Source organism: Acinonyx jubatus, chromosome C1 (genome assembly GCF_027475565.1).
Source record: "Acinonyx jubatus isolate Ajub_Pintada_27869175 chromosome C1, VMU_Ajub_asm_v1.0, whole genome shotgun sequence".
NCBI lineage: Eukaryota > Metazoa > Chordata > Mammalia > Carnivora > Felidae > Acinonyx > Acinonyx jubatus.
The window spans coordinates 8,805,295-8,819,715 of record NC_069381.1 but is presented as its reverse complement, the minus strand read 5'-3'; the positions used below and the strand labels follow the sequence as shown (position 1 = coordinate 8,819,715).

At 48.9% G+C, this 14,421-nt stretch overlaps 1 protein-coding gene across 1 annotated transcript in view; it reads right to left on the bottom strand.

Moving 5' to 3' along the window:
- Nucleotides 1-14,421, bottom strand: part of TNFRSF8 (TNF receptor superfamily member 8) — a 57,101-nt gene that overhangs the window by 27,951 nt on the left and 14,729 nt on the right. Inside the window, exons 7-10 of the mRNA XM_053207306.1 lie at nt 8,643-8,795; nt 4,913-5,006; nt 4,387-4,550; nt 1,953-2,069 (exon numbers count right to left, since the gene is read on the bottom strand). Of these exons, the coding sequence (XP_053063281.1) occupies nt 1,953-2,069; nt 4,387-4,550; nt 4,913-5,006; nt 8,643-8,795 (528 nt within the window). The remainder of the gene's footprint in view (nt 1-1,952; nt 2,070-4,386; nt 4,551-4,912; nt 5,007-8,642; nt 8,796-14,421) is intronic.

Sequence of the window (14,421 nt, the reverse complement as noted above, 5' to 3'; positions counted from 1 at the left end):
AGGTCTGACGTTTTCAATGACAGAAAGGGGTTTTCCCCCAAAATTAAAATATTAGAGGTTTTGTGAACAGAAAACATATAATAATGCATTTACATATGTTCAGAAATAGTTTGTGTGCTGTATGTGGGTGAAAATAGAATTATGGCGTTATTAGATTAGACAAATATGACTTGGTCATTAAGGGCTTTTCTCAGTCAGCAGGATACTGAAAAGACCTCTAATGATAAAGGACCTCACACTTTCTTCCTGAAACCTCCAGAGAGAGTGGGAAGCAGAGAGGCTCTGGAGAATTTGTGTGGAGGGCAAGAGTGAGCTCAGCAGTGAGAGAGGTGAGACAGGAAAGTAAGAGCTATTCTCATGATTATAGCTATTGATACCTTTGAGTGCCTGTGAGGCAGCATTAATACAATCGAGGTGAGGGGGTAGTACTCTTAGCACTCTGCTCAGATTAACCTGGTTTAACCTATTTAATTCCTGCAACAGCTCTCTGGGAGAGTACTATTATTATACCCATTTTACAGATGAGGAAACTGAGGCACAAGAAATTAAGAAACGTGCTTGTGTTTAAGAGTGGAAAGGGGTGAAGCCAAGATTTGAACCCAGCCACTTGAGCTCCAGAGTCTGTGCTCTTAGCCCCTGTATTGCACCCACTGCTTTGCAGGGCTTCATCCTTAGAGCTAAAGGAATTCTCAGACCCACAGCCACCTCCTGCTTCTCTATCTGACATAGTGGCTATGACAGGTTACATTTGTCCAAAATGGCCAGAGCAATATTTTGGCCCCATCTGCTCGTCTACGCCTCTGCCACTTAGCCATCAAGAAGCCTGATTTCTTTTCCTTCCAATGACTCAGTGCGATTTGCGACTGCCTCAACAGGTAGAAACCGGCAGAAGTTACGACGTGTGATTTCTGAGGTAACGTCAACAAAAGGGATATGGCTTGTGCCCACCCCTCCCCCTTCCTTGGAGTCCAGCCACCAGGCCTTGAGGAAGCCCAAAGTCAGCCATATACAGGCCAACACAGAGAGCATCGAGGCCCCAGCCTGCGGTTGACATCAAACCCGGACCCATGAATGAAAATGCTTCCAGATGATTCCAACCTCCAGCCTTCACACTTTCCAATGGAAACCCCAGACCTCGTGTAGCGGAGGCCAGCTGTCCCCATAGTGCCCTGTCTGAATTCTGACCCACAGAATTTACAAGTACAAAGAATGGTTTGTTTATTACCACAAGCTTTGACAAAACTTGCTATGTGGCCTCATAACTGGAACAGTGGCCCCTGGTGACCACAAACAGTGTTCTTTCCTCTTCAGGCCTCCCTGGACTTCAGGCTGCATTGTTGTGTGAAAGAAACTCTGGACAAGGAGACATAATCACACATTCCTCGGGTCCTGGGCAGCTTCCCCTGCCCTCTGTGGCCCTCACAGACGTCATGGGGCAGCTGGTATTGCCATAAGTGAGCTGTCTACACAGCAGGCACCCAGCAAGTGCCGGTCCAGGGCATGCGCTAAGGGACAGCGCAGGGAATGACCACAACTGAGAACCTCAAAGTTCAAACTCTAGCTCTGGCTCTCACAAGGATGTGTGGCCTTTGTAACGCCTCAGTTCCCAAAGCCTCAGTTTTCTCTTCTGTAAGACAGGGATATTTGTAATCCATGCACCATAAGGTAGCTACCAAAAATAATGAGACAAGTTTAGAACAGGGTAGGTTATGACAAATGCTTCCTTGCAGGAGTGAGCAAATGGAAGCTCTCTAAAAAGGGATCACTGCCATTAAAACCCTATAATCACAACTGGACTCAGAAAATCTAACCGCTCAAAAACGCTAGAATGGACAGCTAGGCTCCTGAGGACTCACCAGTCCCAGAAAAACTCAAGGTTTTCCATCCCAGATTCTCGGCCAAGACCCCCTGCACCCAGAGGGAGCCCCAGGAGGGGAGAACATGGCCCTTACCTCGAGCACAGCTCACACAGGCCATGCAGTGGCCGTCCCTGTCCAGGTAGTAGTCGGGCTCACACTGCTTCCTACAGTCAGGTGACCCCTGGGGACACGGCGGCTGCGGGGTCAGCCCTGGGGAAAGAAGCAGACAAGCTCCAGGCCAGGCCGCCAGGGCAGAGGCCCCATTCACCACCACCTCTTCACCCAGTCGCCACCACCAGCTCCAAGGCTGGCGCCCAGACTCCTCACGTGTCAGATCAACCTGCAGAGGGAGTCCTGAAGCCCAGAGAGGGAAGGAATGTGTCTACAGCCACACAGGAAAAGAGCACTGACTCCCTCTGAAATGCCCCTCTGCTTCCAGGCCCTACCCTCTGAGATCCGTCATTGCCACTACGCCAGGGCCCTCTCCCCAGCCCCACCATGTCACCACCCTCCTCAAAACCCTGGGGCCACTTCCCTCTGAGATCAGCCACGAGGCAAGGATGCCGACTACCACAGCTTCCGCTCAGTGTGGCCCTGGGGTCCCAGGCGAGGCAGTAAGGCAAGGAAAGGAGAGAAAAGAAGTGAGGCCAGGAGAGGCAGACACCAGGCTGTCAGGGACAGATGACATCATTAGGTGCACAGATTACACAAAAGAATCCGCAGATACGTTATTAGGACTCACAGTGAGTTTAGCAAGGTAACTGGATATAATGTTATTACATCAAACTCAGCTGAGTGTCTATACATTTGGGTTGAACCCTATGAGACTGCTATTGTGACAGGTTAGGCTGTCACATACTGACTACTCACACGGTTCAAAACAATACTAAAAATGAAGACTTACAACCCGCAATACTGAAAAATACAATACCACTGTCATCATCATCAGAAACATCAAATACCTAGAAATCTAACACAAAGATGTAAATCGTTCTACATGGTAACTAATAAAACATCATTGGGAGAGAGAAGTTCAGCTGACCTAAGTAAAATTAAATACATAAAAATAAAGACGGCCGATCTTGATTTTCAGTACGAATACAGACCATGAAAGCGGGGCCTCATATAAATATAAATATAAATATAAATATAAATATAAATATAAATATAAATATAAATATAAATATAAATATAATATAAATATAAATATAAATATAAATATAAATATATAAATAAAGACAGACGGCCTGAATAAACATACGGCTTTCCCGTGTACTTGATGCTATAAAAATACAGATTCTCTCTAACCTGATCCACAGATTCAGTGCAATCCCGATCAAAATCCCAACGGGACGTTTTGTGGAATGTGAAAGGCTGGTTCTAAAGTCGATGCAGAGATGCAAATTACCAAGAAGAGCCAGGGCAGGGCTGGAGAACAGAGATGGGGAAGTTGTTCCACCATATACCGAAAGTCTCCTGGAGTCGAGACCGCATGGCATCCACACAGACCAGACAAAACGACAACGAACGGAAAGGAATATGAAGTCCGGATCACAGCCAGGCACCTATGGACCTTAGATTTACCCCAAAGATGGCAGGCAAATCAGCAGGGAAAGGACAATTTGTTCGATAAAAGGCGTTGGTTCAACGCATATCCATGTGGCCTCTTGCAACATGACCGCTGCCTCCGCCACAAACAACAGGTAGGCAGACAGCGGATCTAAACGTGAAAGGCAAAACAGTAATGATCCTATCCTAGAGAGTAATGCAGGATGTCTTTGAGACTTCAGTGGAGACTTCAGTGAACACAAGGCAGGACATAAAGAGAAAAGATGGATCCACGTGAGGACTTTAAAATTAGGGACACCTCTTTAGCGGGGCACCTGGGTGGCTCTGTTGCTTGAGCAGAGACTATTGGTTTTGGCTCAGGTCCTGATCTCATGGTTCTTGAGATGGAGCCCCACATCGGGATCTATACTGACAGCATAGAGCCTGCTTGGGATTGTCTGTCTCCCACTCTCTGTGCCCCTCCCCCGTGCTCTCTCTCAAAATAAATTAATGCACTTAAAAAAATTTTTCAATTAAAACTGAACAAACCCTAGAGACATGAAAACAAAGACTTGTTTATCACTGTTAACTGTAGCCAAAAGTGGAAACAACCCAAACCCAAACACTACTGGATATACACGGTGTATACACCCATACAACAGAAGGCTGGTCAGCGATAAACAGGACGGAACTGAGGACCCCAATCCGTCACCACAGGAACCAGGAGGGCGTCATATCCACACCTGCTCCTTTGCCAGGGCCTCGGTGTCTGGCACACAGCAGGCACTAAGCTGTCAAATGAATGACTTCTTCCTTTATCCCCTCTGGCCCTCGAAGCCTGCAGCCCCAAGGGACCTAGAGACCCTCTTCTCCCTGGACCAGGAGAGACCCACCTGCCCAGGGGAAGGCCACACACAGGTCGCCTGCCAGTGAGACGCCGTTGCCCTGGGAAACAACCCAAAGCTTCTCGAGAAATTACCTGGATCTGGACTGGGCTTCCTCACAGAGGAGGGAGAGCCGGGGGCCCCCGTCATTTTGGAATCATCTTCGGGGGTGATGGCAGTGTCCCCTCCAAGGAGCGTGGTCCTGGCACCGGAGCTCACTGAGGAGGTCACCAGGGGCCCGGCCTGGGCGCTGGTGTCGCTGAGAAAGAAGCCGGAAAGGGCACTGCCAACCCTCCTGATGACGCAAGGAGGTCTGTGCTCAGGGGTAACCGCTTCCACAGCAAAGGGGTTCCCAGCCCCTCAGCCCACAGCCTCTGGCAGCCCCACCGTCCGCTCCTGGGAGCCACGGCTGTGCCGTCTAGACCTTCTCTCGTGCGCTCGGGCAACACTCGGCACACGGTGGGGGTCATGCGACTGCTGGGTTGACAGAGAGGCACCCTGGAGTCCTGATACCCTGGGCCAAACCCCACCCACACCACAGCCCAGCTGGGCTCTGGGCATCCTGGGGGCTGGGACAGCCCCATGCCACATTCAGCTGGAAGGGAGAGGGCCGGGAGTCACCTGGTGGGCGCCTGGCAGTCTTCTGGGCCCGTGCCGAGGTCAGGGCTGGTCACCGGGGAAGGCCGCTCACACACAGTATCCATCTGTGCTGTGCCTGCAGGGGATCACAAGGTGGACAGATGTGCTACCGAGGAGCTTGGAGGCTCTAGGAACAGATTCTTTCCCACCACGACCCACAGTTCGGAATGAGGTGCTTGGAAAACGCAGCGGCCATCTGGTGTTTGTGCCTGCCCAGCACCCCTTCCCCCTCGGGCTAAGGCATCCCGATTCTCCCCGGAACACTCTCGCCAGTCTCAGCATCCGTGCACGGGGCTGAGGCCGACTCACCACCCCACCCTCCCAGGAGTAAACCCAGACGACTTTGGACCAATCAATCCCTTTGATTCCTCTGACCCCGAGGAGCTGGGTCAGCGGTGGGCACGTGACCCCAGCCACGCCCATGAGGTACAATGTCGTGGTTTCAATTATGGCTGTTGAAACTGCAGGAAGGAGAAACCGTCTTTCTACTGGGTTTGGGTAGGAGGCAAGCTTGGATCTGGGGGAGCAGAGGTGACAAACAGGTAAAGACAGGGCTCCTGGATCCAGCCATGCCTGATACTACCCAGAACCAGCCCCAGACTTTGCAGTTACATCAGCCAAAAAATTTGAGATTTTGTTACGTGCAACCCAAAGACTCCTGAAGAATCCTGGGTGCAAACACGGTAAAGAGGAAAAACACGTAGCACTTTCCATCAGGTGGATCTGAGTTTGCCTGCCACCTCTAACATGTCCTCACTGTGCCCATCACACTGCGTGATACAGAGTAAACGCCCCATGAACAGCGTGTCCTTTTCCCCTTCTAGACCGCTGTCCCATTGCTTAGAAACAGTCCCACGTGTGCGATTATGATCTGAAGGCTTCAGTGGAGGGGGCCTGAACAATGCTCATGTGTCTCGTATTTCCGAGTGCGCTGGCGTGATGAGGCCTGGGTGTGACATTCAAAGTCTAGCCCAGACATTCCCTGCTCTGTGGTCTTGAGCGATTTACCTGCCATCCCTGGACCTCAATTTCCCCTGTTCTAAAATGGGGATACTTCCGTCTACTTTCTGGAGTTTTGAAAATTTCAGGAGGGAACACCTATGTAAGCTGCCCCATGCGGCTTAGCTACCGGCTGACGCTAAAGCGGAAACTACTGTCCATCTTGCAGCTGGAGAGTTGCCCTGTGGGAGCGTCCACGTGGGAGCCCAGAAGTCAGCCAGCAGCGCTGTCCCACAGAAATATGATGTGAATCACACACTGTCACTTTAAATTTCCAAGTAACCCCTTTTTAAAAAGTAAAAAGAAAGATAAGTTTTTAAAAAAGTAAAAAGAAACACGTGAAATTAATTTAATGTATGTGACCCAATATATCTAAACTACAGAGGTAGACAAGCAACATAACGATAATTAATGAGATGTTTTACATTTTTGTACGCCTGCAACTGGCCACCTTTTAAATGCTCCGTGGAGGCATGTGGCCAATGGTACCGCGAGGGGCAGCAGGGGTCGAGGGGCAGCAAAGTGGGGGCTCGGGCGCCACCATGCGGCAGTCGCAGGAACACCACCAAAACAGGGCCTCCTTTCTGGAGCGGGTCCACGGGCCCTGGCTGGAACAGAACTCTAAACCGATGCTAGCAGAGATGCAACTGTTTCAGAGCTGGAAGGTCCCCCAGGGCCGTCTAGTGGCAACTTTACATTTCCCAGATGGGACACTGAAGCCCAGGATGGGGTGGGAACATGCCCCACGGCTGCTGGCGAACAATACCCCGGGGACCTGGTGCCCAGCCCAGAGCATCTTCCACTCCACCCCCGGCCCTGTTCGCAGGTGGCGCGCTGCCGCAAGCCCCTCGGCACAGCATTTGTGTGACCCGGGGAGAACTGGGCCAGATTTGAGCCCCACCCACCCGCAGCACTGAGCTGTCCGGGGCCCCCACGTCCTTCTGCATAGATCTCTGCAGAGAAGATTCTGTGCCTGGCCTTGATCAGGCAATGGGGAGATAGATGACCTCGGCCCTCACGCCTCTACCGCCCAGGGAGGGAGGCCAGCGTTGATCGAACCAAGACAGACACCGGTGTTCACATCCGTGTTGGCAAAGGACTCCGTGTGATGAGAGATGTGACCTGTCACAAGTCATGGCACTTCCTCTTGAGGAAGTGAGGTGTGGACAGAGAGGCCAGGCTGAGCAGGAGGTGACCGAGTGAGGAGGAGGAGAGGATGTGCTGAGGGGACACCACGCACAAACGCCTGGTAGGAGTGAGAAGCACCACACATCCACGGAGCCGAAAGTGAGCAGACCAGTGGGGCCAAGAAAGGAGGGGGCCGGCGGGAGTCTGACCTGGAGGAGGGAGAGGGACACGGCACAGGGTCGCGTGCAGGGTCACGTCCTGGAGACTGCTCGTGCGAACCTGGACTGGGTGCCCTTTTCCCTAGTTCTCCCACGAAGGACAGCTAAACGCCCCGGGCACATGTATAAAACATGCATATACGTGCTTTATACAGATAAAAATATGTATGAAACAAAGAAGGCTCTGAACAGTGGAGAGGAGAGGGTAGCCCTTGGAACCCTAGGAAGGACACAGTGGCAAGTCCCCTGGGGTTTCTCTTTGTTCATAGATCCCGGACATGGAGCCCGATAAACCAGCAGCCCAGAAATGCCAACGGGAGCAGAATTAAAGAAATCCCTCCAAACACCTGTTCTCTTTTGCCAAAGGATCATGTCATTATCGCTGTAGAAATGAGAAAATACTGAAGTGTTTTTATGGCAGGTGTGTGGGGGTGAGAGAGACAGGCAGAGAGAAATCAGATTTGGTTAAGCAGAGTGGCTCTGCCTGTCAGCCATGGGCAAGGAATGACAGGAGGAAATGGGGGTGGGAACGGGAGACAGAATTGGGGAGCAAAATCTGTTGGACTGGGGGTAGGCTGGCTGTGGGGGTGAGGGAAGGATGGGCTGTCGGGGGAGAGGGTGGTAAGGCCTGGGCTTTGGAAAAGGACCAGTTGAGGAGAAGGAGCGTCATGGGCTCAGTGTTGGCACTTTTCTCCCTAATGGGTGTAGCTCTCGGATTCCACCCTGCAGCCTCCCAGCCCGTGTGGCTGTGGCACCACTAGTGGGCCATGGTCCAAAGCCCACCCACTCTCCAACCTCCCTCTGAAACGTGCTCTCAATACCACCTGCACCGGATCTGTGGCCCTTACCTCTTTTCTGGCCTCTTTTCTTACCTCTTTTCTGGCCCCTTGTACTGTCACAAAATCAGAAGCTCAGAGAGGGTAAAGCATGTGCCTGAACTCACACAGCAAGGTGGAAAAGAAATCCGAGTTTCTCAGCTCCTCTAACTCCCAATGCCTCGATTGTGAGTTGGGAAAAACAGCCTCAATACCCTGGGAAAGTCCCGGGACAGAAGACTTGAGTTTTGCTCTTGTTTTTCAGGCATCAGAGAACTTCTGCCCCGAGCCTCCACTAACCCAACACTCCTCCAGCCAGGCCTGTGTCTCAGGCCATCAGGGTCTCTCTGAGCCTGGGACCCAAAGTGCAGGGAAGAGGCTGGGGGGCTCTGAGTAAATGGTACACCCACAGCATCTCGAAAGGAGACATGTCAGTCCAACAGGAAGGAGGAAGGAGAAGGTCAGAGGTCATTTGGAGATCTGGGACGGTGGTGGAGGCGGGGTACAGCTTGGCACAGGTCTTGGTGCTGGGCTGAGGGTGGGGATACTTACCCTGGACCTTGACAATCATCCCTTTCGGGCAGACGGTGTGGGGGATGCAGCGGGCACAGGAGTTGGTGGCTGACGTGGCACAGAACGTGCCAGTGCGGCACTCACAGACGCGGGAGGAGTTCCCTGAGCACGGCATCTTCTCCACAAGATCGTCTAAGGGACACAGAGACGGACATGGGAGGCAGAGGGAGGACCGGGGAAGGGATCCAGGGACCCCTCAGGGACAGCCTGGCACGTGAGACAAGACATCATTCTGGCCTCCCCTCGGGCAGGGAGCCCGCACACCCGGCCCTTCTTTCCAGAGGGTTCCTGCAACGCAGGCAAGATGGCAGGTGGGGCCTATGAGGCAGCCTCCACTCCCCGCTCATATCCCCAGACGTCATTACCATCATATTAAAAACAAATTCATGACCCCATTAAAATGGGCAAAAAAGACACGGAGAAACCTTGAGTGCATATTGCTAAGTGAAAGAAGTCAATCTGAAAAGGCTACATGCTCTGTGATTCCAACTCCACGACGTTCAGGAAAAAACAGACTACAAAGACACTAGAAAGATCAGTGGTTGTCATGGTTAGGGAGGAGAGCCCTAAATCCAATGATCACAGCAGTATTGTTTATAACAGCCAAAAAGTAGATATAACCCAAATGTCCATGAACCGGTGAATGGATAAACAAAACGTGGTGTGTCCATACAAAGGAATGTTATTCAGCTGTGAAAAGCAATGACCCAGGGGGTGCCTGTGTGGCTCAGTCAGTTAAGCATCAGACTCTTGATTTTGGCTCAGGTCAGGATCTCACAGGTTTGTGGGATTGGGCACTGAGTCAGCAAAGAGCCTGCTCTGGATTCTCTCTCCCTGTCTCTCTACCCCACCCCTGCTCTCTCTCTCTCTCTCTCTCTCTCTCTCTCTCTCAAATAAATAAATGAGCACTAAAATAAGAAAAGAAAAGAAGGAATGACTGGTACTACAACATAATGAACCTTGAAAACACTGCAAAGTGAAAGAAGCCAGTCATGAAAACCTACATATTGCATGATTCCATTTCGATGAAATGCCCAGAGTAGGCAAATCCATAGAGACACAACGTAGATGAGTCACTGTAAGGGCATGGAAGAAGGAGTGAATTGGGAGAGAAGGGGTTTCTTTTGGGGGAGGTGAAAATGCTCTGAAATCAGATAGTGGTGGTGGTGCCACATTGTGAATTAAAAAAAAAAAATAAATACTGTATTGCACACTTTAAAATGGTGAATTTTACCAACTCCTGGCTGGCTCAGTTGGCAGGTCATGTGACTATTTATCTCAGGGTCATGAGTTCAAGACCCATGTTTGGCGTAGAACTTATTTCAGAAACTAATAAATAAGCAAAGAGTGTAATTAAAATGAATTTAAAAGAAAAAAATGGTGAATTTGATCTCAAGAGAAAAAAAAATCACCGGTATAAGTAATTAACAAATGCACACATCCCTGGAAAGCAACACAGGGCATCCTTGGTCAACCAGCAATGAAGACTTCCTAGAATATGGAAGGCAGATAGGATCGCATGGAAGAAGGAGACCAAAGCCCAGAATATACCCAAGAGGATTACTCTGGGAGCGGCTCTGGGGTGGGGTACTCCAGTCTCCAAGTGGGTGAGGGCAGGGGCAGGCCCCAGGGAAGCCGATAGGGAGTGCCCCAGGGGGTCTCCCCACACTTCTCATCCACTGATGCCACAGACCCAGAAGCCAAGCATCTCCCCCAGGAGACTCTCAGGGGAGGTATTGGGACAGTGCCCTGGCTGGTCATACCTGGGAAGAAGGGAGCCTGCAGACCCAGAAGATCAGCCACTTAACAGAACCCCTCCCAGTGGTCATCAGATAGGATGTGCAGAACTAGAGGTCACCACCCATGAGAGAAAACCAGCACCAAGCAAAAAGACCTCCAAACTCAAAAAAACTCTTGAGAAAGCAGGTAATAGAAAACAAAAAACAAAGCAACAACAACAAAAACAGAACGAGCTGTTAGAATCAGTACAATTAATATTCTCAGGAATCGGCAGCTATAAAACAGAATCCCCTGGAGCTCAAGGAAGGGCACAAAGGAAACGGAAGCCATGAAAAGAAACCCCCTGGGCACAATGTTGTGGTCACCAATTCAAGTGGGCTCACAGAAAGACTACATTTCCCAGCCTCCCTTGCAGTTTGGTTTGGGTCATATGATGGCATTCTGGCAATGGGACGTGGACAGAAATGATAAGGGCTTCTCCCAGGCCTGGCCCCTAAAACCATCGCAGGAGGCTCTATCATCTCTCTCTTCCTTGCTGTGGTTGCACTGTTGTAGCCCCTAACTCTCGCCTGCACCCCAGAAGCAGTACTGAGGACAGAATAAAATCCTGAGAATTGTAGAAAATCTAAGAGAGAGGCAGGCCGGCTGAGGACAAACAATGGACACCCCTGTTAAATTCATGTAAAACCGTGGGTGGCTTGGTTGATTTTGATCTCAGCTCAGGTCCTGGTCTCAGGATCATGAGCTCAAGCCCCGCACTGGGCTCTGCGCTTGGCGTAAAGCCTACTTAAAAAAAAAGGTTTTAAACCCCAGAGGAGTAGCCAAACATAATTATCACAAGCCTGAACAAAGGTGGGAAAGGTGCTGGACTGGCTAACTTTCGGGCAGGCAGGCCCAGTGGAAATCGGTAGAGACCCCGGGAGTGGGTACATGTCTCTGCAGCCGCAGGAGCTCTGGTAATGACGATCTCACAGAAGGGAAGGCAGATCTCTGCTCCAGCAAGGACGACACCCATCTCTGGCTGCACTCGGCCTCCCACCCAGGTCCTCAGCCTCCTAAAATCAGTTTCAAAAGTAACACTCAGGATTCCCACATGATCCAGCCGTTCCACTGCTAAGTATACCCAAAAGAACTGACGCCAGAGACCTGAACAGACATTTGTAGACTCGGGTATACAGCAGCCGTATTCACAATAGCTGACAGGCAGAAGCACCCCAAGTGTTCATCGGCACGAATGGATAAACCAAATGGGGTAGATCCATCCAACGGAGTATTAGTCAACCTTGGAAAGGAAGGAGCTTCGGACACATGATACAGTGCCTTGAAGACATTATGCTAAGTGAAATGAGGCCGTCACAAAGGATAAATATGTTATGATTCTACTCATATGAACTTCCTGGAGTAGTCAAATTCACAGAGACAGAGAGTAGCCTGGGAGCTGCCAAAGGCTGGTGGGGGAGGGGGCATTAAGGAGCTGGTGTTTAATGGGAACCGAGTTTCAGTTGGGGCAAAAGAACAAGTGTTGCAGCTAGACATTGTTGGTTGTTGCCCTAAAATGGGAATGCACTTAAAGCCACTAAACAGGACACTTAAAAATGCCAAAATGATACATTTTATATACGTATATTTTACTACAGTATTAAGTGCCACTAAATTTTATGTTATGTATATTTTACTACAGCATTTTTTTTTTAAGTAACACTCGGTCCCCAGTGAAGCTCTGAGCAGAAAGGACCAAGTAGAGCCCGGCGAGGTAGGTGGGGGAACGTAAGGAGAAGTCACACTGTACCAGGACAGGGAAGACAGGAAAAGAAATAGAAAATCTAAAAGAAACAGAAACATATTTTGGAACGACAAAGAACCCAGTCTAAAACAAACAGAAGCCATCCCAAGCATGCTCCCCACTATAAAGGAACTTAAGAAGAATAGAAGTTTGGCAAAGGAAAAGCTGATCTTCAAAAAGGATGGGCTAAGAAGGAAGACTAGAGAGCTAAAGAAAGCAAACTGAGATGCACCGCACAGATATCCAATAAATAAATTAGCAGTGTCTTAGGAGCCCTGGCGACAGCTGGGAGGCAGGCAGCAGAAGACATGAGAAACGAAACAGAGTTCACAGCATGGAGAAAGGATCAAGAAGATATCTGTGAATGCAAGGTAAAGAGACAAAGATACTAATGCAATGAAATAAAACAGGGAGGAAAGGCAAACACAATCAAACGGAAGGATAACTAGAGTCCATAAAGTTGACACTGAGATATGTATTTAGCAGAAATAAAAATCCAGGGGCACCTGGGTGCCTCACTCGGTTGAGAGTCCAACTCTTGATTTTGGCTCAGGTCATGAACTCACAGTTCATGGGTTCGAGCTCTGCACTGGGCTCTGCACTGGGGTAGAGCTTGCTTGGAATTCTCCCCTCCCTCACCCTCTGTCCCTTCCCCACTCGCTCTCTCTCTCTCTCTCAAAATAAATAAATTAATTAAAAAAAAAAGAAATTAAATTCCAGGTCAATTTCCCTGAAATGAAGGAAGAACTAAACGTGCAGACAGAAAAAAGACATTCCAGGGGTGCCTGTCTGGCTCAGTCGGTGGAGCATGCAACTCTTGATCTTGGGGCTACAGGTGCTGCGGGTTGGGTGTAGAGATTATTTAAATAAGTAAAAACTTAAAAAAAAAAAGACATTCCAGAATTATTTCCAAACAATTAATATCAAGGCACAGTCTGGTTCAAAGTTTTTTATCATTAAGGATACTGAAAGAATTGTTCTTGCAGTCGCCTACAAAGGAGAAAGAAGGCAGATAGCAGACCCCTCCCTAGCAATATTCACCATGAGAAGACAATGCACCAATGTCTACAAAGTTCTGGAGAACACAGGTCCCAGGAATAATCATATATCTGCCCAGGTTGTCAGTAGAATATAAAGGCAAGAAACATTCTCAAACATAAAAGAATCCTCTGAGGGATGTGCAAAGATGAGTCCTTACTGATAAAGCCCAAGGTCAGTGAAATCTAACTAACCAATCAATAAATCAAAATGAGAAAATCAGGAATGGAGAAGCTGTGGTCAATGTGCTCATAATGCACAGTGAATAAGTTTAAATAGCAAACTAATACTAACATGCCAAGGGACTGAGGGTTACAGAAAAAGAATATAAATGCCACAGGCAGTAACAATGTAAAAAAAAAATACATAAGTAATAAAAGTCAGGAAGAGGACAAGGAGGTGACAAGCTAATTACTTCATTTTTTGTGACAGGAAGCCAATCTACAATATCCCATCAAAAATCTGAAACAAACAGAACATAACTTTACCATGAGACATAGTTGTTCCTTAAATGATTCCTAACTGCTTCTTGATTTTTAACACCTCTTCTTAATGTTAGAGGTGTTTTTTTTTTTAAATGTTTATTTATTTGGAGAGAGGGAGCATAAGCAGGGGAGGGGCAGAGAGAGAGGGAGAGAAAGAATCCCAAGCAGGCTCCATGCTGTCAGCACAGAGGCCGATGCAGGGCTCAATCTCACAGACAAAGAAATCATGACCTGAGCTGAAATCAAGTCGGATGCTTAACCGACTGAGCCCCCCAGGGACCCTAGAGGGTTTTATTTACAAGGTGCTGTCTCTTGTGATCATTTTGTTTTAATTTCTTCTTCCTCTGATATGTTTAAATAAAAGAAAATGTAATCAATCACTTGAATGTCATAAACAGTATGATCCCAACTTCTTAAAAATCCCTATTCTCAGAATGCCTGGGTGACTCAGTGGGTTGGGTGTCTGACTTCTGCTCAGGTCATGATCTCACGGCTTGTGGGTTTGAGCCCCACCTCAGGCTCCATGCTGACACCAAGCCTGGAGCCTGCTTCAGATTCTGTATCTCACTCTCTGTCCCTCCCCCACTTGTGCTCTCTCTCTCAAAAAAACCATAAAATATTAAAAAAATTTTTTTAAATCCCTATTCTCCATGTGTGTACAGTCTGGCTGGCTATGAATCTTCCCATTCTCCTTCTCTCTACATATATACAC